Source organism: Typopeltis vanoorti, chromosome 10 (genome assembly GCF_054136105.1).
Source record: "Typopeltis vanoorti isolate ZY-2024b chromosome 10, IOZ_Tvanoo_1.0, whole genome shotgun sequence".
Lineage (NCBI taxonomy): Eukaryota > Metazoa > Arthropoda > Arachnida > Uropygi > Thelyphonidae > Typopeltis > Typopeltis vanoorti.
This window is the reverse complement of record NC_143558.1, coordinates 130,317,176-130,343,042: the sequence shown is the minus strand read 5'-3', so window position 1 is coordinate 130,343,042 and position 25,867 is coordinate 130,317,176. Positions and strand designations below refer to the sequence as shown.

The following is a 25,867-nucleotide window of genomic DNA, read 5'->3' as shown; positions in this document are numbered from 1 at the left end:
TAACACACTGTAAATACCACAGGATACCTTCCAAGAATAGGCTTTTGGTGTACTATGGAAGTGACTGCAACTTTGGTCCACCATTGAAGTTGCGACTAATTATAATGATACTCGAGATTTCTAAGTATGTTAGTTATTCACATGTTAGAGCCTCCGTAGCTCAGTCTGCATAGACGAAGCCATTTTTGGTCGGAAAGACCTGGGTTCGATTCCCGTCTGTGACGTAAGGAACCTTCATCTGGTCTCTTGCGACTAAATGTGACTTATCCGGTCTCATATGGAAGTAGAGCGTTATTTCAACCGGAAACTCAGATATTTCGTCCCTCGGAACAGGCAAACCTGCCCGTGAACACACGGAGATCTACAGTCATAAAATATTAACTTAATCCCCCATTAGGAGGGCTCAACCAGTCCTAAGGGACGGTGGATACAAGGAGTGAATCCCCACACGAATAAATAAATTCACCTGTTACGTCATTTTGATGCCGTATGGCAACTCCTATAAGACACTGGTGTAAGAGTGAAGTCGTCTGGTAGGTGGTACGGTAGCAGATGCCCTCTCCACAAAGAGTTAGGACAATCGCAAACACCCATGCCTGCCGCTGGCGGGAATCGAACCAGCAGACTTGGCTGGAGAGCGGATACGCTAACCACTCGGCCAACCAGACTGGCTCTAAGTATGGGATCTAACATTTATCCATCGAACCACAACGAGTGAACCGATATTTATAGCCAAAAATGATACTTTCCTAAGTTTATAGGTTCTTTTACTTAATTCCCTTTTCAGTACGTCTCTTAAGAGGCCAAAATGTTTAGTTGTGAGATCAGTAATATGGTTTTCGCTTCTGAGGAAGCGAAATTTGTTCACTACTCTTCGGAGCTTTCTGATGAAAGCAACATAATATTCCATTAAATTCATATAGGGAGAAGTTCCTATTTAAATTAAAATAAAAAAAGTTGTGGAAAAAAACGAAGAATTTTTATAAAATACAGTTCCTTAATTTCAACTCTTATAAGGAGTGTTTTTTACCTAATTCGATAAACAGTTTCCAGTTCTATAAAGGGGACCTTTATACAACTGGAAACTGTATATAAAATGTCGCAGTGCGTTAGTAAAATAAGATTGGAATATTTATCGATTAAGAAGGTTAATCACGGGCAATGGGTGAATAGATAGGATGGAATTTTCTTCCATTTTGTTTTGCTATTAAAATTATCTGTTTAAAATGATTCAAACTTTGATTATCAAATTTCGTAAAATTACATCAAGTCAGATCGGAATTATCATAATTTATAATAGCTTCGTTAATAAAAATGGTTGGCCAAAAACAACAGCAATTGAAAAACATAACATCTTGAAAATAGAAATAAAAATCTGGAGCATCATATTTCCAAATAGATATTTAGTTAGCAGAGTTATTTTAATATACAGCACAGTTTTAAAAAGCTTATTTAATTTCGGTTATCATTGTACTGGCGAGAATTATCTTTGACCTAAGGTTATTCAAGTAGCACTACCGAATATTAAGTAGTGTACGTTATTAAAATTTTTGCGAGTATATCAACGGTTAGGAGCGTGGTTTATGAAATTTCGACTCGTTTTAGAAAGTTTATCAAGTTCCCTAAGTATTTATTATAGTCGTCGTATTTGCCCAATTATCCGTATAAGTCATTCCTTGCTTCTGGTGGCTGGATTTTATTGAAACTGAGTATCTAAAATTTTCAAAAGGATTTTATTGTTTCGATATTATATGTAGCAATAACTCTGTGCTTTAGCACGGTTAAGTGCTACGCAAGAATCTGTTCGAGAGACAGAACTTTGGATTTAAACAGGACAATATTTATTGCAAATGAATCTGACAGTAATAATTTTGCACTGGTTAGAATTTTAAAATCTTGGATATAAGATCTCCATTAGAATTTGTGTAAGTTATTCGTGTACCATTGTCATCTGCAAAATAAGACAAAACAGAATTATATCTACTGTAAATTAACCATAAATGGGTTGAAGTGTCATAAACCGCACTCATTGGATTTTTTTTTTTGAATGTCACTTAAACAGCTAACATTTATTATAGAAAACGTGACATCACAAAAACGACAGACGTGTGGCTAGAACCGAATTCACATATGCACAAATTCAAACTACTTCATGTAAACAATTACAGAAAATAATTGTGCTACGTATTATGCACTAGCACGCATACCTTAACAGCACTAATTTTTGGTTTATCATTCAAGATTCATTTATACGATTTATTTATTTTCACTCAAGAACAACTATTTTTTTTTCTTTATAATTAGACTATTTTATTGATAAAAATAAAAAATTGCGAGTAGCAAATAGCATTGGGTACTTTTTTTTGTCCAATGAACCGTTTTACACTCTAAATTTTATAAATCAGTAGGCAGCCAATTTCCATCTTAATCGGTAATTAAGTTCAGGGGTGGCAAAAGTACAGTAGATATATGCCGTCACTTGGCGCTTTTAATACATTGTGCTTAATAGCATGAATTCAACGAAAGATTTTTTGGAGTTGGGAGGTTGATTTGAACTCACAGAAGGAAAAAACAAATTCGATTGACTATATGGAATTAAACGAAATTGTTGTTTAGGATTTCCATTAAATTCTAGGCTCATTTTGATTAGTTCATATTAATGGTAAAATTCGGAAAAATAAAACTATAGCATAATTATTTTAATAATAAAATGCTATTACGAAGCGTACCATTTAGCGATCGACTATGATCATTCATCACTTTTTGGCTTACTAATGTAGGCATTTCATTACGTAATTTAGTAACAAAATTTAATTTAATTCGATTGAGCTAGGTTTTTTGTTCCCCTTACATATAATTTCCCCTTAATGAAAGTCCTAGAATGATTTGCATATGATGAATAAAACGAATCTAAATTACATATTTTTGTGAAACGCATCTAAAATGGAATATTTGCATTATGCTGATGCAGTACAATGCTAACACAACAAAAACATTTGAAAACAATAGATGTTTCTTTTTGAACTATCCGTATGGAGTAGCATTTTATGTACACTGAAAAAGCAAAACAAAGTTAATTGCTGTACTATAGTTAAGTTATTGTGGCGATGAAGCTAGTGTGATGTAATGAGTAGCAGAGTATTGTTATTATAGGACAGGATCTAATCCTATTTGTAGGCAGAAAGCGTTTAGGCAATGGAGAAATTCTATAGGCGAATTGACTGCAGTGAGAGGCTTAGGTTTCAAGGAACGGTCATAAGTTTAAAGGGTAAAAAATTAACTTTGGTTATTTTAATCACGTCACGATTAACGTTGGTGTGAAATTTGTTGTGGTCAGAACAATTCCGAATGGATACAAGTGGAGTCACTGTAAAGGTCGATCCTCTGCAATGCTTAGAAGTTACACGGATCTGCCAAATCTGTTTATTATTACTATGAAAATCTTAAAAGAAAAATTCGCATCGAATGTGCCATTTCCTCTCATCATAATGTTCGATGGGAGAAATTTGAAACCATAATATCACTATTGACGACAGTAACGCAATCAAATCAGTATTTCTAATGAGCTAATTTAGTTAAATAATATAATCATAAAAAAATACTTTTATGTCCAATATTTCTAAAAGTTTTAATTTTTAATAAATTTGAAAACGTTGTTTTCAAAATTTACACATAATCCACTACTCCCTTTAAATTTAATACCGTTTAGATGCTTTGCCCAAGCGATATATTTCCGGACAGAAAATATACTAAAAGTCAAAATATCGATTTAAAAAAAAAATTTTTTTTTTTGAAAAGCATATACTGTACAATGATATCATTCGATGTGGTGATTTTGGTATTTAAAAAATGAGTTTAATGTATGAAAACGAAGACAAATTACTTAAATATCATAATCCTTCTACATGAGATAAATTTCAGTGCCTAGTATTAGATTACTACCGACCTTCTTACTGGAAGCCTGAAGTGGCTTTTAAAAAAAAAAGGTCCATCTTTGACCTCTACAAAGGTCCCTATTTTATCTAACTCTTATCCCACCTATGATAAAACATATGCCATAATCAAAATAGTGCCATTTGTCGTTTTGTCGCGTGAGTATCGGAATGTTTCTTTTCTTATTTCTTAATAGTCGATTCTAAAATCAACTGCAATTCATCAGATCTCAGTACTTAATTTCAAAACCCAGATAGCGTAATCTAGTTAACACGCAATAGCGACTATCTTCTCATTTCTTTCGCTTATGTAAAGACTGGTGAATCATATCACTGACTGAATCCTCCGGGATGTCTGATGAGTGGCTTGGTAAAAGTTTTATCGACAAGATTTACTTGCTGATCGTCCCGTCTGGCTAAGCCCTAAAACATATCGGTGCAAAGGATCTGACAAGACTCATCATTTACGTATATATTTGCTGTAGTTCAAAAATAACTGCATTTACAACTGGCACATTTGTAATATAATTCCATCTGTAAACCTTTTCACGTTGATTTTCGGTGATCGAGTATTTTAAAAACTGATTACCCATATTCTGCCTGTCCTTTTGCTTTTAAGAGTCAACAGCAACTTACCTGAAAACATTATACTATCTTGCACCGAATCAATCTTCAAAGCAGTTATTTTCCCGTATAGAGCACGCTTGAACTATATAATATTAGAATATTTTAAACGAGATAATTAAAACAAATTTTTTGACTTCCCAAATTGTTTCAAACATTTGTAGCAATTGGGTTAGAATACGAAAGCAGTAGAAATTGCAGAAAGCACATAAACCACATATAAACTATTCATTTACGGTACAGTAAACGAACTACTGATTTAATTTTACTTATTATTTTTTTAAAAAAACTAATTCATTGAAAATAAATTGGTTCAAATTGCATTCATTCATTTCGGTATTTTTTTTAATTCATAGCAAAGTTAAATAGGAGAGTAGAAAAATTAAACTGAATGTTTTTAAATTTTATGTGAATTTTACTGGTGTTCGGAAATGGTCCAAGAATTTTAAGTGGATAACGAGAATTATAATTAACTCATGTTTTTCAAAAGGTAGATATACAGGATATTGATAATTAGTAATTTACTTACGAATGCAAATGTATGCTAACCGAAAGAGGTTTTAACTTCTAGAAGCCATAAGGCTACTTGGGCGTGATTCGGTGGACGAGGAGAAAACGAAATTAAGCAACAGTGAGTGAAATATCAATACAATCTTGATTTCACCAGAGGAGTACTTTTTTCAAAGAAATCGTTTTATTAACCTACAGATTGAATTTTTTTCTTGGATTCTGCTTTATCCTTCTCAAGATGCGCAAAGCTGCGGCCAATATGATTTTTATGGACTTTCTCGAATCTACTTCCATCTATGAAAGAAATTATTCTAAGAAAATAATGAGAGATCTAAATCACCATGAAATGGAAAAGGACAAGCACGTTGATCAGAATTGCAACTGCTGCAACTACGGCTATGAGGTCCGCATGTTATGCTTTAACTAGTTTATTCTCTGGTCTGTTTGACTGAAGAAAACCCTGTCATCACCTCTGCGTGACACCTGCTGACTCGGTCATTAAACAAAAAGTAAAACCTTGTGAAGGGCTCTTCAATGGGTAAGAAGCAAGGCTGATTATTTCTAACTGGAGGGGAAAATACGATTTGTGGTCACCCGATGGACATACAAATATAAAGAATTCACTTCATAGAACACCTTATGGACTCAGCACAAAAATAGTCCAACTTGTGCAGAAGTTAATGGGAATATTTCCTGTTTGTTTCTTCATTCCTGATATGACACCAACTGCATCACACATTGGCATCTTGAGAAATAAAATTTTCTAATCTCACTCACCTTCAGCTTTTAAAGAATAATGCCATATTTCATAACCCACGATGTTTCAATTACAAAGCAATTATGAAGTCCTTTATGATAATCCCCTTCATGACTTATGAATAGGATAACAGTTATATAATCCGAAAACCGAACTCTGAAGACTAAATTTACTCTTCTAATCCACTTTAAATAAACCAAGGGATGTTCTTCCGTAAAAACTCCCCGAATTCCCAGATAGAAATGCTACATTTCAATTGAACTCAGCCTGTTAGTTGCAAATATTCATATAGTTAATGAATGTTATTTTGCCATGTGATGCTATCATTCTGCTTATAAGCCTGAAGTGACTTGAAACATTAGCCAGTAAAACAGGATTTTCCGGATTATATAACCCATTCACAGTACTATTGTAATACAGGTTTACTTTTATGGGTGGTATTTACATGAAAACAGTTCTACCACCCAGACTGGCGGGTTTGTCTTCAAATTTATCAATGAAGAAAATAGCTACTCTTTACTTTTTACTCGACAATTGAATGATCATCAGAAACTAAGTTTACAATTATTTTGTTTCCATAAAAATCTTACAAAATATGCATAGATTCTGGCTATTTGGTTACTTTTACACTTTGAAATGCCATAGTTAAACTACGATACGTGTGTGCTCACTAATTACAATCCGTGTGTGTGTGTGTGTGTGTGTGTGTGTGAGAGAGAGAGAGACAGAGCGATCGTTGTCAACACATGTGCAAGAAACAAATAGCGCTCTGCGATTCTCAAAGGTAAACAAGAATCTAATCTCCGGACTTAAGTTATTAAGGCCTGGAAGTTACATACATAATGAAATAGAATAGCGTAAGACAAAAAGAAGAAAGCATATAACTGATGTACGTTCACAGGAAGTCGTACAGAAGTGATTTAAGTCAGAGTTAGGCTGTTTTGTAGAGAGCGCATGTGCTCACCAAAGATTACGGAAATAAATTAACGACTGTGTTTCTGTTAATGCATTCCTTGAAAATTTCCTCCGATAAGTTTTATCTTAGCCTGTCCCAAAAATGGAATAGGTTCTATTTCTTCGTGGGAAGACCGAAGGATTGTAGTTAGTGAACTATCGCTTTACCATTTCATTTCCAAGTAATAATGCAATATTCATTTCTACTTCATTGAGTGGGCGAGTGCCATCAGTTTCTATAATTTTTTTTCGCTTTTTAGTTAATGACCAGGAACTGCAATCATCTAAAAATGAGAAATTGCGCGTGCGTAGTAGTAGTTAGTTTCCGAACTCTTTTAGAATGCTCCTAACTTCTGTTTTCTTGTTTCTTCGGTTAAACTTAGAGAAAGGTGCATGCGCGCGTGCTAACCGAACCGCCTACACATGCCTACCGCGAGGTAGAAAGATGGGTATAAATGCCCGAGAGAGAAGCGAGGGAGGATGGCGGACACACAACCACCACCATCATAACTAGTCGGTATAGCAGTGCTGGGTGAAGCAACCAGTGATTTTGTGAGCCAGCTCCAAAGAATCCCGACTTCTCTACTAGAAGCATCAAGGTAGGTTGTCTTTTTCGCTCGATAAAACCGCTTTTAAGTAAATAACTTATATTCCAATTCATATTTATAGCTGAACCGACAAAAAAAAAGACCTGGTTTGTTTATTTTTTTCTGAAGCAAAACGAAATTAAGTATTTTCATTAATTGTAGTTTAATAGCATTTTTAAAATTCTTAAGTAAACACGTTGTCTATTTTAACAATGTAAGCCGGCTGTGTAAATCTCTCTTTCCTACTAAGGCTAATTCAAATATGTATTATATAAAGTAGGGATAATCTATTGAGTTAAAGGGAAAAGTATTCTACATAGTCTTGATATAAAATTTACGAATAATCTAAATCATTTAAAAATGAGAATTTTCCTAATTTGTATCGATTGTTTAGGGATTTCGTCGTTTACTGACATGAGTCTAAGAAAGCAATGCATGAACTGTAACTGTGAACACTATTCAATTTCTTACAATATGTAAAGATTCCGCTCTTTCCAGAAATAGATAAAGAGACCGTATGCCCCAACCGCTCAGAATTTATGAACGGCACGCATTTTGTGTGGTGCGTATTTGTTACATTCATTCACAACTTTGTAAAGTTAAGTATGAGGGCATTTTTGTGGTATGTCTCACGTTCAGTGATCGAACTTCTTTCCGAATATGGCTCTTTGTGCCGAAGGACCACTTCAGTATTCTCAGAAACAATTCCAATTCTTAAATTTATGTGGTGTAAAAGGAGTTATTAAACTTAACATTACGTAAAGTGAATATTTCTTAGACCGAATTCCGAAGCAATTATTTTAAGTTTGATCAAAACTAACTATCAATTTAGGTCAAGAGAACAGCGCAAATAAAGATTGAAATGTTCGTGAGAACGTTTTATTACTTTTAATACTTCTATATTATCTAAATTTAGCAGTACAATTTACATGTGGAAGTACGTCGCGAAAGATTAAAATATTCGCTGTGAATAAAGATTAATTTATTTCCTGATATTTAAAAGTCAAAAAGAATGGAAATAATATATTTAAATCTGAAAGAAAAGTTTCTTAAAAATGAGTGCCTTAAACAAAGCTGGTTTGTTGTTGAAAACATTAATCAACGGCAGATTTTCTTAAGCTAAAATGATTTCTGAAAAAAACATCGCACAAATTTTCTGTTTGTGTGACAGCATTCTAATGTCTGTTATTAAGTCACAATTGTACTCTTGCTCTATTTTAAGTTCTTTAAATTAGTTATTACCCGGTTTCCTTCAACCCACAGAGAAATGAATGGAACATCATCAAGAATGCTTGTACCAGGCAGCATCGTGTTTTTAATTAGCATTCAAATTTATACTTCGCAATATGCCGCGTAGTATAGACTTGAACTACTTTCTAGTTCAAGTCTATCTCAATCTGTCAGCTGTTATCCATTATCTTTAACTTCCAGTCTTTTGTCAGTATCTCCCGCTCTAGAGTGGAAAGGGAAAGAAAATTTCCAATGGACTGAGGTTGTCTTAAAAGCTTTGTTAGAACTAAATGAAGAACTAAATGTTCTCTGCATAAGTTACTTGTTTGCAATGTAAAGGGATAGGGAAAAGATGGAGAGATGCCATCTGATCTGGGTAGATAGTTCTCAACGAATTGGAATCGACTCGAGTCGGATCTCCACGTATACAGTCGAATCCTCTCCCTCCCCGCCTTCCTGATAACACTTTAGAAACAAAAAAAAAGCAACTAGGAAATATTTGAAACAGAGCTTGTCAAAACCTGTGTGCTTTCCATGTTCGCTATCGGGTAAAGACAGAAATCATCATTTTTAGAAAAACAAAACCTCAAAAAGTTTCAAAATTTAGGAACAGCCTGCAGTAATAACATGTTAAAAGTATGTTAATCTTGAATGGCATGATTTTGAAGGGGTGCACTTTGTCCTTTCAGAGAAAATCTGAGAATATTCCGTTACGTTATATTCATTTTAAGCTTCTCTTGGTGTATTCATGAAAACATTTCGTAAGCATTAATATATAGTCCGGGAACTATATTATTCGTTCCGACAAATATAATAGTACTTCAACAAATGCGGATCTTAAATTTTAAAAAGTTTTTAATGAATTGTGTTCGGTTGGTATTTTAAGGGAAACATTTAAGATATAACTGTTTATTAATTAAACGGCTTGCATTAATTAAACTAATCAATTTAAATGAGTTCATTTGTAACTTTTTTTTACAAGATCCCCCATTGTAATCAAAAATGCAGTCAATTAAATACCGATAATTTTATAGTAAAAAAGATTCTTGCTTCGTTGTAGATATCGCTATCTGCAGATAATGAAATGATTGTTATTCCAAAAAGGCATTCATATAACAACCATTTATTAATTAGTCGGATATATTAAGCTTGGTCAAAATTACGTAGATAAAAGAAAACGATAACCCCTGATTCCTGACCTATTTTTTAATTAAGATCCCAAACATTTTTCGTTCATTTAATTAGTAGAACAAAATTATATAGCTTGTATGTTAGTTAAAACAATATGCAGGCTATACGAATGGAGTCAGTTTCAATTTTCATATTTTAATGAAGCTATCAATGACTTAAATGCAAACTTTAAACTGATAGAAAAAAACTGATAAAATTTCCATGGTGGCAGAAGACAAAATTTTAAAAATTATCTCCTCAAATTTATTTCTAATATACCAATTCCTCCGCTATAATTGAAATAATCTTTGAAATAATCGCGAAAACAAGTTCACAGTTGAGAAACTTGTTATCGTCTCCACTGTTGCTTTGACTCAGGAAAGAAAATAATGAAACACTCTTCCTCTTCCCCATGAAGTTATTAACGGTTATCATTAGTATAAGAGGAAAAAAGCATGACAACAGGGAAATTAATTACCTTCATAACAATTAAGCACTTTTTTGGAAACGTTTTAAAGCAAATTAGAAATCATTTCACCGCTGACTTCCTAAGATTAGAAATTGTTTCTAATTATATCTGGTGACCTAACTATATATCGTTCGAGAAAGAAAAAGGATTATTTGGGGAAAAAAATGCTGCCAACTACGAGAGGCGTGATTTAAAGGTAATTATATACTTTTCAAATAAGACTAATTACGAATTATTCTTTACCAATCTAATTTTCTATTTTAGGGAAAAACAATAGGAAAACTTCAGTCAAGGAATGTAAACTAAGTTTTATATGAAACTAACTCACGGGTATTTCTGGAGAAAGATTACTACTTACTGTTAAATGTATTGTACTCAGAGCAATCAGTTGTCACAAGAAAATGTCGAAGCATAGGAAAAAATTCAGGTTTAAACCTACTTAGATATCGTAATCAGAATGTGAAATATATTACAGTAAACTTAACGAACTAAAGTGCATGTGATGACACCCAAAAATTCGAAATACACGTCAAACTCTTAAACCCTTTAGATTTGATGCATCGAGCATATTAAATGTATAAATTAAATCTATGGAAAAATAAGGCCATAATGACTTTGCATTTTCTCCAAATTTCAGTCCGCAGTCATCTACCTCCAATGACAACAAGCTTCAAATACTTATCTTTATTTACGGAATTGAGTAGTTTACATAAACCCTTTTTCATCGCAAATACGATCAGTGTGATCAATAGCTGGTATACATGGATAAAAGCGCACGAGGATACAACAAATAACTGCAACTGTCCTGGAATATTGTGTGACACAGTAACAGTAAAACAGCGTTTTTCGAGTTGCTGGATTAAAAATCCAAATTTCCTTATATGGAAACTATTTACCTGTTCCAAAGATGAACAAACTCTGCTCAAAAAGCCGTATATATATTAATTTTAGTTACCTCCCAAAATATACGTCCTTTCTTCTGATGTGGTAGCAAAGATCTTATAAAAGTTTGCATACAAGTGTATATAAAACGAGGACAATATTATATGTTATAGATTTAACCACGGTTAAATTTTTGAAATTTTATAAATATTTTATTATGAAACAAAGAAATGAACATATGTACAAAATGGCATTATCAATTCGTACTGATGTTGCTAAAGAAAGACATTGTAAGCCTTTTAGCGTGTATATTCAAGTAGTAAATGTGATTCTACACTTAACCCCTACTTGTGCAAGTATTCTATTCATACTTGCACACTACGGAAAAATTACACAACTACAGAATATCGCGTCATAAGGTTAAGCACTGATACCTGAACAAAACGGCAGCCGAAAATCATACTCTAAGCTTTAAAGTTAAGCATTAAACTAACATTAGCTTACATAATTAATATATTTTCTGCTTCTACATTTGGTACAGCAATTAATTATTGATCCAAAGTATCACAGAATGGTCTCATACTTTTCAGATTGTAATGCAATTCAACTAGCTGAAATGCTGAAAAAAATGAGTGAGAAAAATTTTCTAATTTAACTTTGATGAACATAAGACCAGAAGATTCTGTGGTCAATGTCGACTCCGTACTGAGCTAATCTCCTCTCTCTCTCCCTCCCTATATAGGTATACATAGGCGGCAGAGAGGATGTAGAGAAACTGGTCTAGGACCTGCCTTTTATATAGATGGAGCGTATATCGTACAATTGCATGGTACAAATTTACCAAGCCACTGGAATTTCTATACGTTATTGCCAGATACTGTTTATACGACAAGTATTCTTCCTTTGCCCATCGCTTCATAATATCTTCTCACACCATCAATTTGCTGCTGATTTGCCACCGTTGAGAAGATAAATGATTCACCTTCTCATAAGTTTACGCCTTCACAGAAAATAGCTTATAACATTCATTGATTAGATGTGGTATATCTGACGTGAAAAAAACAAGTCCTTCCATTTTATTTGTTATTTATAGTGTGTGTGATGGAGTGGTAATCCTAGGGAAGCGTCATTGTTTATTCTTGAGCCTTATTATCCCCCTTCATACTATTGATGGGATAACATCAGGTATGTAGAACAGATTTTTATTCTTCTTCCGCGAAAAGCCGTTGTATCGGAATCAAAATATTGATTAAAAAGCTTTTGACAAGTGTTATCCTATTGTAATCGTATAATGATTAATAATACTTACGACAATGATAGGAAAGAAAAAAGAAACATACTGACGGTCTCTTTTTCTGTAACGCTAACGTCTTAAACGCAAAACAAGATTTAGTATATGGTTATAATATTACATGGTTTAGTAGAAATTCTAATGCATAATCTAAATTAGATTATGCATAATCTTGTGATTTTTGCAATACTGCAAAAATCACAAGAGGTTTGATTCGAGTTAAACTGTACAGCAGTTTTTCTAGTTCCTCATGATTTGCTGTACTCGATTTTTGCGTTATGTTTTTCTATATATATTTTTTTAAATCAAGAATAAATTGCTATTTACTCTTTGCTTGTAAAATATTGAATATTTAAATTCATCCAAGAGGATTCAATGCAATTCCAACCATTGCCACTTACAAAAACGTGCACACTAAATGTGCACGTTTTTGTATCACTATAATGACAACTCAGTAGAAGAAAATTGTGTGGATTACAAGGTTTTTATTCTATGTTTTAAAGTGAAAACACTGTAAAAAGTTGGACTATTCTGTGTGATATAGCTTATTTGCTCATTTGACAATTATGGTTGACACTTTCAACATCTGATTTGTTAACATATATTCCAGCTCTAAGTGAATATTTTGCTTATTTTAGTTCGTTAATTTTATTTATTACTTGCATTTAGAGTTTAAATCATAAATTTATAACTCTATAAGTATCACTTTTTTGCAATTAAAAATATTCATAAAACCTACCAGCTAATTTTAGCTAACAATGAATATTGGTTAAATTCAATTCAGCCCTTTTTTGGCTCCATAGTGTATAAGAAATATGTTTTACAAAAGTGAGAAAAAATATCCAATTCTTTGGGTGAAGTCTGAACGTACAGAAATTGTTAGCATACAAGTTGAATGCACTACAGTTTAGTATTTCAAAACGGAAAAAGATTTGCCTATGCAGTACTTCAGCATTTATTTTTAACATTAGATAAGCATGTTAAATATCACAAACTAATTCTTCATTATTAATACTGCAAATAAACAATGCTTCAAAATATATGACACTATTAACTAATTACTACATAACAGTGGAAATTATTTTTGTGCAAAAGTGTGAATAGTGGATTAACTAAGTATTTAAATATAGGTGAATAGATATGCGTGTAGTGAGATGATTGTGTAATTTAATCCATATTTTATGCGAGACAGAACATCGGTGACTAACTGAGTAAGTACAACTTCGCTGAAGATATGACATTGGCGGGATCGTCAAAACATTTTAGAATCACCAGCTGTTCATGTAGCTATTTCTGACAAAACGTATTGGCACTTAGCTTTTCTCAAGTTTTAACGTTTCCAACTTGTGCAATGATTTCCCACTAGAGCAAATAACCCACTCGCGTACATCGTCCATTACAGCTAGTATTCTTGAATGTACAAAATGCCAATGTTTGTGTGCTTGAACAACGAAAGCTATTTCCTAACGAGGTATAAATGGTATGACTAAGCACATAGTAAGTAATTCATTTTTGTTATTGACTGTTGGTAGTTTAAAAATTAACAGTATTTCTCTAATGTTTTAAGTTATCTTTGGATACTGATCGTTCTAATTTTTTTCGAAGCTATTTTAGATTCAGTAGTCAGTCCTTTAGTTTGTTTCCTTTTATTTATAAGAAAATTTGAATGAAAAGTTTTCATTTCTTTTCATTTCATTTTTATTGCAGATACATTAATGATAAGATAAATTATGGCAAAGCCTAAAACTCCATTTATATGTTTAAAAAGTCAAATGAAAAACAATTTTAAAAAATGGAACATTTGCTGCATTCGAAATAGTGACATACAAATATAGTTAATATATTTCTTCTTCATAACGAACTTTAGACCTTAAGCTTTGTTTTGTCATTTTTATGAATACAAACAAGAGTTCATTTAATTGCAATGGGATTTATGAAAAAACGAATGAATTACTATTTTACTGTTTATATTAAAAATGCGAAATACGTTTGCTCACGAAATTTAAGTTTCATTTCAGTCATCAGTTTAAATTACAATAAATAAATTAAGTCATGTTTCATAACGAATGTAATTTTTTTTGTTTGTTTTGCTCATTGAGCTTCATGTATTTACTTTTCTTCAAACATTTTTCAGAACACCACGAAAAATCTGAATTCTCTTTCTGCACATTTGGAGTCCTTAATTGGCTGTTTAACAAATATACACAAAAGAAATCAAGGCTATGAAATACAGCAGGCCCGTTCGATACATATGCTTTTTTGGCTGGTATATCTTTGAGGGAGTACAAACTCTACAGCCATCATGACACAGCTCTCCTGCCTCTAATGTTGTAAAGCTTTCAAAACGCCTTGCACTTTCTAGACGAAATCTCAAGCATACAGTATATTTACAATAAACTTCTCCGCAAGGCAACTGAAAGGCTGGATATTCATCTTTGGTCGGAAAATATGCGGAGTGGTTTCTTTTATTTGATGTGAGGGACATTACTTTGAAATAAAAAGGATGTTTGAACTTAAGGTTCGTCTGTATAAGGATTCCTTATCCGCAAATACAAAACTGGTTCCGCAAAATTCATTCAAGAACATAACAGTATGCAATGAGTTAGTAAGATGCTTGAGAGTAGGGTGCCGGTTCAATGGTTGCTTGCGAGATCGGTCATAAATTTAGTGGGTTGTCTAAAGTTGGACCATAATTTGAACACGAAGCAATGGGCTAACTGACCTATTATTAAAATGTCGGGAACCTGGATTTAAGAACCGTATCATATCAATTTTTAGCTGGAAGACACGAGGAAAGAGCCTGAAACTGGAAATTGACTTGAGGTTTATGTTAGGCCCAGATATCCTCCCCAACAGCTATCACATGCAAAAAATTTATATAACAAAAACCACAGTTAAATCTGTAACTGCTTATCAGGATTTTATCAATTTTATATTCAAAATTAGCAGAGGCATTGAATGAACAAAATGAAGTCACGGGGGGAGTTTGTTCATAGGACGAAACTCATTTCTTAAATAAAATATTAATATTTAAATGTGAATTATTTTTATATTTGTTAATAGTAAAATAAACGTGAAACGCGTATACCTGGCACCGGACCGACATTGCAATACCGTTATTGTAAAAATGTGCATAGGAAGTAAGCTACAGCTCTCCTATTCGTGTTCTCTTGAAGTGCTTAACCTGAATTATTTAGTACAGTAAATTACTATTTATTTCCATCAGTTGAATGCAATCTGAAGAATAAATGAAAAGTTCAAAGATAACAACGATAGCAAGTTTTGTTCTCTGAAATCATATCTTAAAATATTTAAACAAGATTTCCCTGTTAAGTCAAGTAACAAATCACATGATATCAACGTTAAAGCAAAATACAACATCGAACCATATTTTTCCACCAGAATGCATGATTAAATAATTTCAAAAAATATCTTTGAAATTTTCAAGAAATATAATAACACAGATAATAAATTTCACTTCAGAGAAAATATTCCCTGTCCAGTTATATCTGCTTTAAAGAAATGAGAGTTCCGTTAAGGTAAGGATCTGTTAGGAAATAGACGGCGAAACACTCACGTCTGTATTCGCACTACGAATGATAAAATTTCCTTTTCGCCCAGGTGTGTCTTTCAAATATTTATTTATTCCTTGTTTCTCAATAATGAAAAATATATTCTCATTTTAGAGGTTAATATAGTTTTCGGTTTCTTATCTCACACTTAAGCTTCTTATTCCGAATGATTACATAACGTATTATAAAACCCAAGAATACGAAATAGGCTGTGTGATTAAAATATAAATAGTTAGGCGTAAAAATAACGCCATAAATTTAGTCTGAAGCCTATCTTCAACATAGATTCCGTTATACACTGCTTGGAATGAAGTTAGCAGACCCCCCCCCCCCACCACCACCACCATTGGGCAACGTGAATTGCGCATGTAACAAGTCACGTGTTTTTACCCGATATAAATAATTGGAGGAATATGATGCTCCCAAGTCAGTGCAGCTGTGTTCGGGTGAAATAGCTGCCAGAAGAGAAAGAACTGACTGAGTTTCAGAGAGACTTTGTGATAGGATGCCATGTTGCAGGCCTATCTGTTCGGCAAATTGTTGACAAAGTGGGCCATCCCAGGTCAGCAATACCATACTGAGATGGAAGTGCAGGGAGTCAACTGCAAATGCTACCCGCAGTGGATGACCCACCACATTTACCGAACGTGACCGTAGGGTGTTACGAAGAATAATATGTAAAACTTCCATTCGTCGGCTGACACACGTTGAATGCGGAGTTCCAGGCATCGACTGGAACGGATCTGCACAAAAACATTCCGAATCGAAGCTCGCAACATGGGTTTTCATAGTAAGATGGCAATGTGCAAGCCCCACATTATTCAACCAACATGCAACGACATTTTTTGTGGGTGCAATGAGCGTGTATAGTGGAACGTGAAATTTGGATACCTGTGTTAAAAAGCGACGAATCACGCTACACCCTCTACCGAGCAGATGGACGGGTGTGAACGTGACGGATATCCAGTGAACATCTCTTACCAGAGTGCGTAACCAACTATGAAATTCGGAGGTGGCGGTGTTTATTCAATTAACTATTTATTCTAGAGGTATTTGAACATTCTTGCCAATGCAATGCTTCCGACTTTGTGGTGTTTCTACGGAACTGACCCTTGACTCTTTCAGCAATACAATGTACCAAATCATAAGTGCTACTGTAACTGCGTAGTTTGTGGACGTGAACGTCACCACTCTCGCCTGGTCTCTACAGAACCCTTATCTCAACCTTATTTGAATATTTGTGGGATGCACTTAAATATAAGTAACTTAATGGTTTAAAACCGAATGTCTTATTCGGTTTTAAAACAATGTGGGATTTAATATCCCCTTAATTTAAATACAGTTTAGTTATTCTACAGAAACGTACCTTAACATTTCAGGAGTATTCAAAATTACGTTTTTCGCTTTTTCTGATGTTTATATATATATATTCCAGAAGTGCACCTGGAAATGAAATAGCAGTTGTTAAACAGCTAACATCGATTTCTAACTGCGCATAAAAAGGAAAAGGAAAAGAAAATAAAACCATTTTCAGCTAATTTAACTTTAAAATGCAAAATCTATAGTGATAAATTAAACCACAGATCCTGAAATATGATACAGCGCATTTATATGTGCTCTATGGATACCGTCTTGCTCACACCATACATTACTTCGAACTAACCTTGTTGCTTTTTTCAAGTAACATTAAATAAATTACGGACATGATTCGATTTATATTTTCGAGGAAAATAAAACTTGAAAATATACCAAAGATTATCATGTGTAACGAAACAACTAGGTAAGCAATCAAAATTCATTTTGATTTCAACGCACCAAGCAATGGGTTTAAATCGGCTGGACGTTGGGAATGTGTAGAATAAAATGACAAAGACGAAAACTAAGCGTTTACTTGATTGTTTTCTTCAGAAGGTGCTAGGATATCGTCGCTGAGGAGAATAATATTCAGACTGGGGGGGGGGGGGGGTTCGTTTCCAAGCTCTCTCATCCCTTTATAGAAGTATACGTGTATGTTCAGTTATTGTCGAAAGCCTTGCACGTGTACGACTTCTTGTACTGAAAATGTAGACTACTTTAAACTATTTTGAAACTCGTTTCATCTTTATGTGTTTTTCTTGGAAAACATCTACACAAACAGATGGAAACGATAATAAAATAATGCATTTTTCAATCGGATTTTCTTGTATAGTGACGCTACATTATCACAGCAATTAAACCTAGATCAGTTTTCGACTGACACAGACTAAGCAGTTTACTGTCATTATCGATCTCGAAAAGATAATGTTTCTCGTACCTCGACAAAAGCTCTTTTTACTATTCCCTTTGTTCTTTTACATCTGTGAAAGAAAACAAACAAAAATGTACCGCAAAGAGAACGTGACGAATCTGAAATTCCTAAGCTTAAATTGGTGTCTAAAACAATATAAATTAATATCATGTAAAAACGAACGTGTTGACATTAAATCTCGATAGCAGTATCTGTTGTATTTTTTCCTGAACGGTTTTCTGAAAGCTTAATATTTGGTAACGTTAAGAAGGGAAAAAAACATCTAATAAAAAACGAATTATTAAAACGTCCATACCTTCTTTGACAAGTGCATGCATAAATTAATTTTGATACTAACGTACCAAAGCAATGGGTTCGAGAATAACAGTAAAAAGCATACTTTGGTTCATATTTTAAGGCAAATTCCACATGAAATCTCATGGTTTTAAGTGGTATTCCGCCCAGGAATAATTTCAGTAGCGTTTTTTCTGTGCATTTTGCTGAACTATATGAAATTGGGTAACAAATGGATATGAAAGTGGTAACAAGCTGTTGCACTGTAGTTTCTGGTACCAATATTCACTTTAATAGTACATTACTTCTAAGAACAACGCTGGAAATTCTTATCTCTCTCTCTCTCTCTCTTATAATATGGTAACATTTGTGCTGAAATGTTGATGAATTAGTCAAGAAACCACACTCTCTCTCTCAAAGAGTTAACCTACTTTTTGAAGAAACAAGCTATACCTAAAGAAAATCAACAGAGAGAAATACGAGAATTAACTCTTTTGCCCTTTTATTACTTCGTCGTCATGATTCTGTAGTTTTTAGCGGTAAACAAGTTAAGAAGAAGATAGGAAATTTGATCTGAGAAATGACATTCACACAGAAGATTATATTTTGTAACAATCACGTGTGGAGGTCAGGGAAACAAATGATTTAAGTTCTATCCGAAGGAAATGCGATACGAGAGAGAAAACGATATTCAAATTTCAATTATCTCTTTAGAAACATTCTATTTAGAAGAATTTGTTTTCATCTTTGAAATAATATGATTGTAGATTTCCGAAATTCTAAAAGATAATTGTCATTCTTAAACCAGCTTAGATTTTGATGAAAGAGAAATTTATTTTGAATTAAAAATTGTGAAACTGAGAGATATGATTATCAAAATATGCTTCAAGTTAGCTTTCCTGTAAATTTCAGTCAAAATGCTATGAACCATATTTCAAATTTTGTCGTAACGCTGCTCTGTCTCTGTACTATGCATTGAAGTTTCGTCATAGCCTGATATTCCATTTAGTAATGGAATTCGCACGCAGCTAATGTATTTGAATTAAATTATACGTTCGCTATTTTCCTAAATTTCTGTCCCTTTTTTACTCAGTTGACTTTGCTGTCTATAAATTTTTGCTCACATAATATAGTAAGGCTGCCTCTTGCATTTTTCTCACAACGTCAGAAAAAAAAATTAGCAATGAAGGTGTACAAAAAACTTCTGCAACTCTATAGTTGATAAAATCGATTTCAAATAATAAATCGCTTAAAAAGGAGCAAGTATAACGTTTCAAAATGCAATATTTTATGAGATAGCTTTCATATGTACGTTTCAAATATATTTAAATGCACATAATTTCCATATACGAATGTAGCATTTATTGGAACTGACCTTGAATGAGTAAGGTTTTTATTGTCTTAAAATAATCGACGATATTATGAACGTTGAATGAATAAAATAAATTACACAATTAACGCAAACGAAGTCGTACTCACAACCGAAATTAAAATGGTGCATGCAACTTGAAAAACAGATACGTGATATTTTTCAGTCAGTAAAAGTCTTTCTTCTAATAACTAATATTTATACATTGAATGATGGATTAATTACCTCTTAGAAACAATGTTTCGTTACCATTTAAAGCTAGCTAGTGACAGTCTACTGGCTATTCTTGTTCATCTTCAAGAGATTTCAAAGGAAATTATAACAGTACTGACCTTTATTTATATCTTTGTAGCATTTTTTGTTATTATTTCAGGTATACACGGCGCGATGTCTATTCGTTTGTTTGCTGCCCTGCTATGTGCCTTGGTTATCTCCTTAAACTTTCACGAAAGCACCGCAAAACGTATTAGGTTATGTGGAAAAGAATTGGCTAACATGCTAACTCTGATCTGTGCTACCAGAGGTGGTTTTCACACGCCAGATGACTCTACCAATTTTGAAACCAGGAGATCCGGTATGTTTCATATATTTCTTAAATTTCTAAAAATATCTAATTCCAATGTAAAACAGACCTCAAATGTTCTTGTTAATAACTCTCAAACTTACTTGAGGTAATCATGTTGATAGTTAAGATGTATAAAGCAAATTTAACAGAAAATAAAAAATTAGGATTGAATGAACGAAAAACAATTCTAAGAACACTGATCTGACAAGGAAGGAACATTAAGGAGTAATAATACTTAAAGTCTAACGAAATGTGAATGGATTTTCTTTATTGTTTAGCTACTATATTAATGACTGTGTAATTCTCACGGTTCATTTGTTAAATATCTACTTCAGTAAAATGGCTGCGTGTTTCTTTTCTACTAAAAAAAAAAAAACTTTTTTTCATGACAACCAACCGGTTGCAGATTGGCAATTCACGGTGCCTAGAGGTCGGCTAATTTAGGAAACTTGTTCTAAAGAGAAGCATGATATTTTCAAACTACTTCAGACCTCAAGTAAGTAGTGGTGATGGATTTACTAAGTGAGGTGAAAATCTATAACAACTTAATATTTACTCGTTCACTCTCATTAGGCAACCAATCAGAAATAAAGCGCTGCTTTTGCAAAAAAAAAGTACATGCCAAATCACGTATTTCAACAAAGATCGCTTTGAAATACTTATATGGTGATATTACTTGGCTTCTCTTAAGTCTTTAAATCTGCGTCGCAGATATGGTCTTAATCTTCCGACTAAGCCTTCGATACAAGTGGAAATTTCATCAAGCCTAACCGTACAGACTTATCTTTCCAGCAAGTCATTGAGTCACTGGAATTTCATAATGAAAGAGGGATCTATTAGGATTAGGATGTGCCTTAAGGAGCCTCTCTCAAAGAATGATAAAACGCTTTGTTTAAAGAATTAAAACATTTTAATATCATTTACCGTTAATAGGACAATATGAATAACATAGCATATTTACTCGAATTAAACTCTCTCTCGCGTATATATCCCACACCCCTCATTTTACCTTACGAAAAAAATTAAGAAGTTTCGCATATAGTTCGAACACGGAAAAAAGTTTAAAACACTATTGTGAACAGATTGTGAATAATGTTATGGCAGTTTCAGATATTTTGGAATTCGGTTGAAGAGAATCAGCATTTCAACTCAACAATCGTCGGTTTGCCTTTTTCGTCGAGTCGCACGATCTTTTGTTAATACCACAGCAATCATATGCATAGAGATGGAAGGAACCAGTAGAGGAAATGTGGGAGTGACAGCATTGACTTCTACTTTAAAGTCAATGCTGTTATTGCGCTGGGGTGGATTAAGAGACCATCATTGGAACTGTTGTGCAACTGGTTTTTGAGAGCTTGGGACGTGATTTCGCCAGTAATAATTGAAGAATCATTGTCGCTAAAAAATTCAAATATACCACGTGATGAAGGTGAGCGACCGATAGCGTAAATAATGTTGATAATAAAATTTAAATTCATTAATTTTATAAATAATGTGAGCAATTATAAATTATAATGAATACCGAGGATTTAATTATAAACTTCAATTTAAAAACTTCAGTTTCTGAAAATCCCCGGCATATATCTTGCACCACGATTTTTTTTAACTATAATTTTTTTTTTGGGGGGGGGGAAGGAAATGCAAATTATATTCGAGTAAATACGGTATAAGTATTATCGCAATCAAAACGCACAGGTGATAATATCGAAATAACAAATGATATTCCTCTGAACATATACAAGTAAATATCGCGCATCGAAGTGATAAAAATCAGTCTACAACAGAGCAGTATTCAAATCTTATGCCGTCGACTATTTCATGCATTGTTCTCAGGCCGATTTGCCTCTTATGCAGCAAAGCTTTACTTGAATGAAAAGCTGACAGAATTTCTATAACTGAGGTCGGAATATGAATCTAAATAGCTTTGTCAGGCAAACATGCAGATCCTCCAGAAAGATGTTCCCCTCAGTATCAATAGTACCTGTCTAGGTAATTCATTATAAATATTTCTAATACTGCAGCAAAACAAGTCTGATAGCATAATCAAGTCATCTGAATAAAAATATTTTTTTATTATTTTTTAATTTATTCTATAAAGGGTCATATTTATAAATATGTTACTGCCGATTTACATTCCGTGCTCATTCATAACCTTTTGCATAAGCCATAGCTGTCTTCAACTCATAAATGAGTGCAAGTTCAAAATTCTTTCAGGGAGAATTTTACAGCTATTTCTAAAGCTGATAATTTTTCCCATAATTATTAGCTATAGAAATACTACTGGATAACGGTGTTAAGAAAGAAAACTTATCCACTGGAATGCTATAGATTAAAAAAATGCAACATACTGTGGAAAGATTAAATTTCGATTCTTACTGTTGTTCATTTACTTATGTTTTCAGCTGTGTTTGCTCCTACCAAACATCACACATACTTGCTTCTCAGAAGTTCTCCCTACCGACGAACTGTCTCTCACGAAGCCGGAATTCTTTCTCATGAAGGTATTGTAGACGAATGCTGCAAGACATCATGCTCCATAGAAACATTCGCAAGCTACTGCGCCACACCTCGACACCCAGATGTCAGCGGTGAAATTGATATTTTTGAAAGCCCGGCTACGCTGGAAAACGAAGCAGCTGGCAGTATAGAAGAGAATAATAGCGAGCAACATCGGGTAAGAGTTTTCTCACTAAGGCAAATCTTCAATTATTACCTAATTTATTTCACATGAATTAGAGATTAGCCTCTAATTAATTTTTTATAATCCACTTGAAACAAGTGCAGGAAAAATTAGATTCTTGAGAAGTAGATACATGCTTTAGGTTTGTTAATGTCTGGTAGAGGGGCATTTCCACCCATTATATACATTCTCTCTCTCTCTCTCTAGTAGGCTCATTAACAAACATTTGGATTTTTCAGTCATTTTTCTTAGTGATAAATTCAATTTATAATTAATTTGCTGTCACGAATACCACCCTGACTGAGTACTGTCTCACAGAACTGCGCTTATTTGAGCAATATTAATATTCAGGTGTTAAAAATAATGGGTTCTTTTAAGATCTCATGAGTCAACAGCAACGTTTCTTCTTCAAATGCTGTCAACTTTTTGTCCCTTTCAAGCACACTTAGTTTCTGGAATCTCGTCTACTCTATTTATATGGACCGTCTTTCAGAGTTAAAGAAAATTTGTTAAGTTTCTTCAACATTCTTGGACAAAGCAAACAAAAAAGGGTTTGTTCAGTCAGTACTCGGTGAACAAAAAATGAGAACTGACTGACAGTTCAATATGCCAAGGACACATTTCTAAGACAATGTAATATAATGGACGCATTTTATGCATTCTTTCTTGAGAATGAAATCCCACAGTGGGGAAAAGTTCTCAAAAATATCTAATATGACTGACTAATATAAAATTAAAAAGTTCAATTTTTATATTGATATAATTTTAATACACTTCTAGTGTTAATATTTAGTACTTTTTATATTTAGTAATTTTTATCTCGAATGAAAATTTATATGCTCCTTACATCTTTGTTCCTTGAAACCGAAACTGTAAATTCTGGTCGTCATCTTCTCGTTTGTTCTCTGCTATCTGGTAATAAGCCTACTCTGGAGAAAAAGAAGGGCCGTAAGTTATAGAAAGCGTTTACTATGAACTAAAATATAACATAAAAGTAATCACTTCATATATTAAACATACTTAAATAGAGAAAGTTTTACAAACGATTCTTAAAACAAGAAATTTTGGTCGTTATAAAAAATTACAGAAACTAGTTTGACCACCTAAAATAGAACTGGACTTGTCCAGGGTCAGACACATGAAACAACTATAAATACAATGATCACAGAGTTCATTAAATGCTGGAAAAAAACGTTACAATATAGTTAAATTCATGCTAGACAACAAATGTAAAACCGCGTAGTATTCATTAGATGTCAGCAGTTGGCGATAGAAAGTGATTGTTGGCGAAGTTAAAATCTCTCATGTTAAAAGATTTAATGAGCGATTTCCATATGTCACTTAGTGTCGGTTTTCATTCAGTGAGCCTTGCGAATGGATGATTAAATTAACATTATTCAAACATCTGGAGAAGTCTAGAATAAAAAAAAAAAAAATTATTCCTGACTTCGGAAAGAATATATTGCAGTCATCTATTCACGCAATACAATTTAATGGTATGGTTTAAGTCTACTTTAAAATAAAGAAAAGCAAAGAAAGGAACAGCAATTTAATTTTGTTAATTAAAATCGGACCCAAAATTATTAAATATTTAAAACCATTTAGTAACTCTAGATAAGCTAAACTAAAGGCATATTCTGAATAGCTGGATGTGGACGATGCGTATTATACGCCTTTCTCCCCCACCCCCACCACACACACAACGTCGGGTCACAATTTTCCTAATATTATTCAAAAATAGGGTAATCGTATATTAGTGTAAAACACTAAAGTAGGGTTGGTGTGTTTGTGCGAAACACACCAAACTTCGAAAAGTAAATTTCTTTCTAATTTTCAAAAACGAGCTTTTAATGTCGGTGAAGACATGCATCATAATAAATACTGCTTAAAACATTTGGTATAATACTGATTTTAATTTTGTTTTTGCAGGAATCCTCAGCTGATGTATTGGCCTCTGCAGATGCAGCCCATCATGAACCACAATCGCCATTATCTGGCTTATCCGGGAGACCAAACCTGGGAATGTTTTCTAGGAACAGGCCTTTCTTCATTGTTGTAACTTCTTCACTCCACTCAGATGATGAGGACTAATTAATTAAAATGTTCCTTTTGCCCCTTTCAAGCACACCTAGTCTCAGGAATCTCGTCTACTCTACTCAGGAGTATAGACATTATTGCTGAATTCGACACCGAAAAGCACAATATAAGCCAATTGTGAAGTAATGAGTGTTCTCTACTTTAACCATGAAGCCTGTTAAAATAATTCAGACTGTTTGGTATAGTAGCATGTTTCTGAAAGAATAAAATGCTTTCGCATTGAGATAGATAAAAAAAAAAGTAATCTTGTCTATATAATCAATACCAAAAATTTTGTATTTGAAAGTACCACTGTTTTTAGTTGCATAATATTTTAAAATTGGCCGATATTATCAGCGTCTTAGCACTTTTAAACTCATAGGCAACAGCTGTTAGCAGAGGTACTGTTTATTCTTTATGGTGCTCAACTTTTCTTTAATCTGTATAGCTTTGCTGCTGCAAATTTCACGTGTCTAAAGAATCGTACTGTTTCCGTTTTAAACAGTGTATACTGAGCTATGTAGTCACACTTGATGATCCAGTAAAATGTCATATTTTGTTGAAAAATCTGTTGCAATGCACTCCTTTAAATGTTTTAACAGACTACACACATATTCGCACAATACAATACATGTATGA

At 33.4% G+C, this 25,867-nt stretch overlaps 1 protein-coding gene across 1 annotated transcript; it reads left to right on the top strand.

Annotated features, from left to right (window-relative positions):
* Positions 1–11,362: 11,362 nt before the first annotated feature.
* Positions 11,363–25,243, top strand: LOC150102794 (uncharacterized). The gene is made up of 4 exons (XM_090398742.1): positions 11,363–11,471; positions 20,281–20,481; positions 22,875–23,146; positions 25,082–25,243. The coding sequence occupies exons 1-4, from the start codon at positions 11,363–11,365 to the stop codon at positions 25,241–25,243; spliced, it is 744 nt and encodes a 247-aa protein (XP_090254868.1).
* The last annotated feature ends 624 nt before the right edge of the window (positions 25,244–25,867 follow it).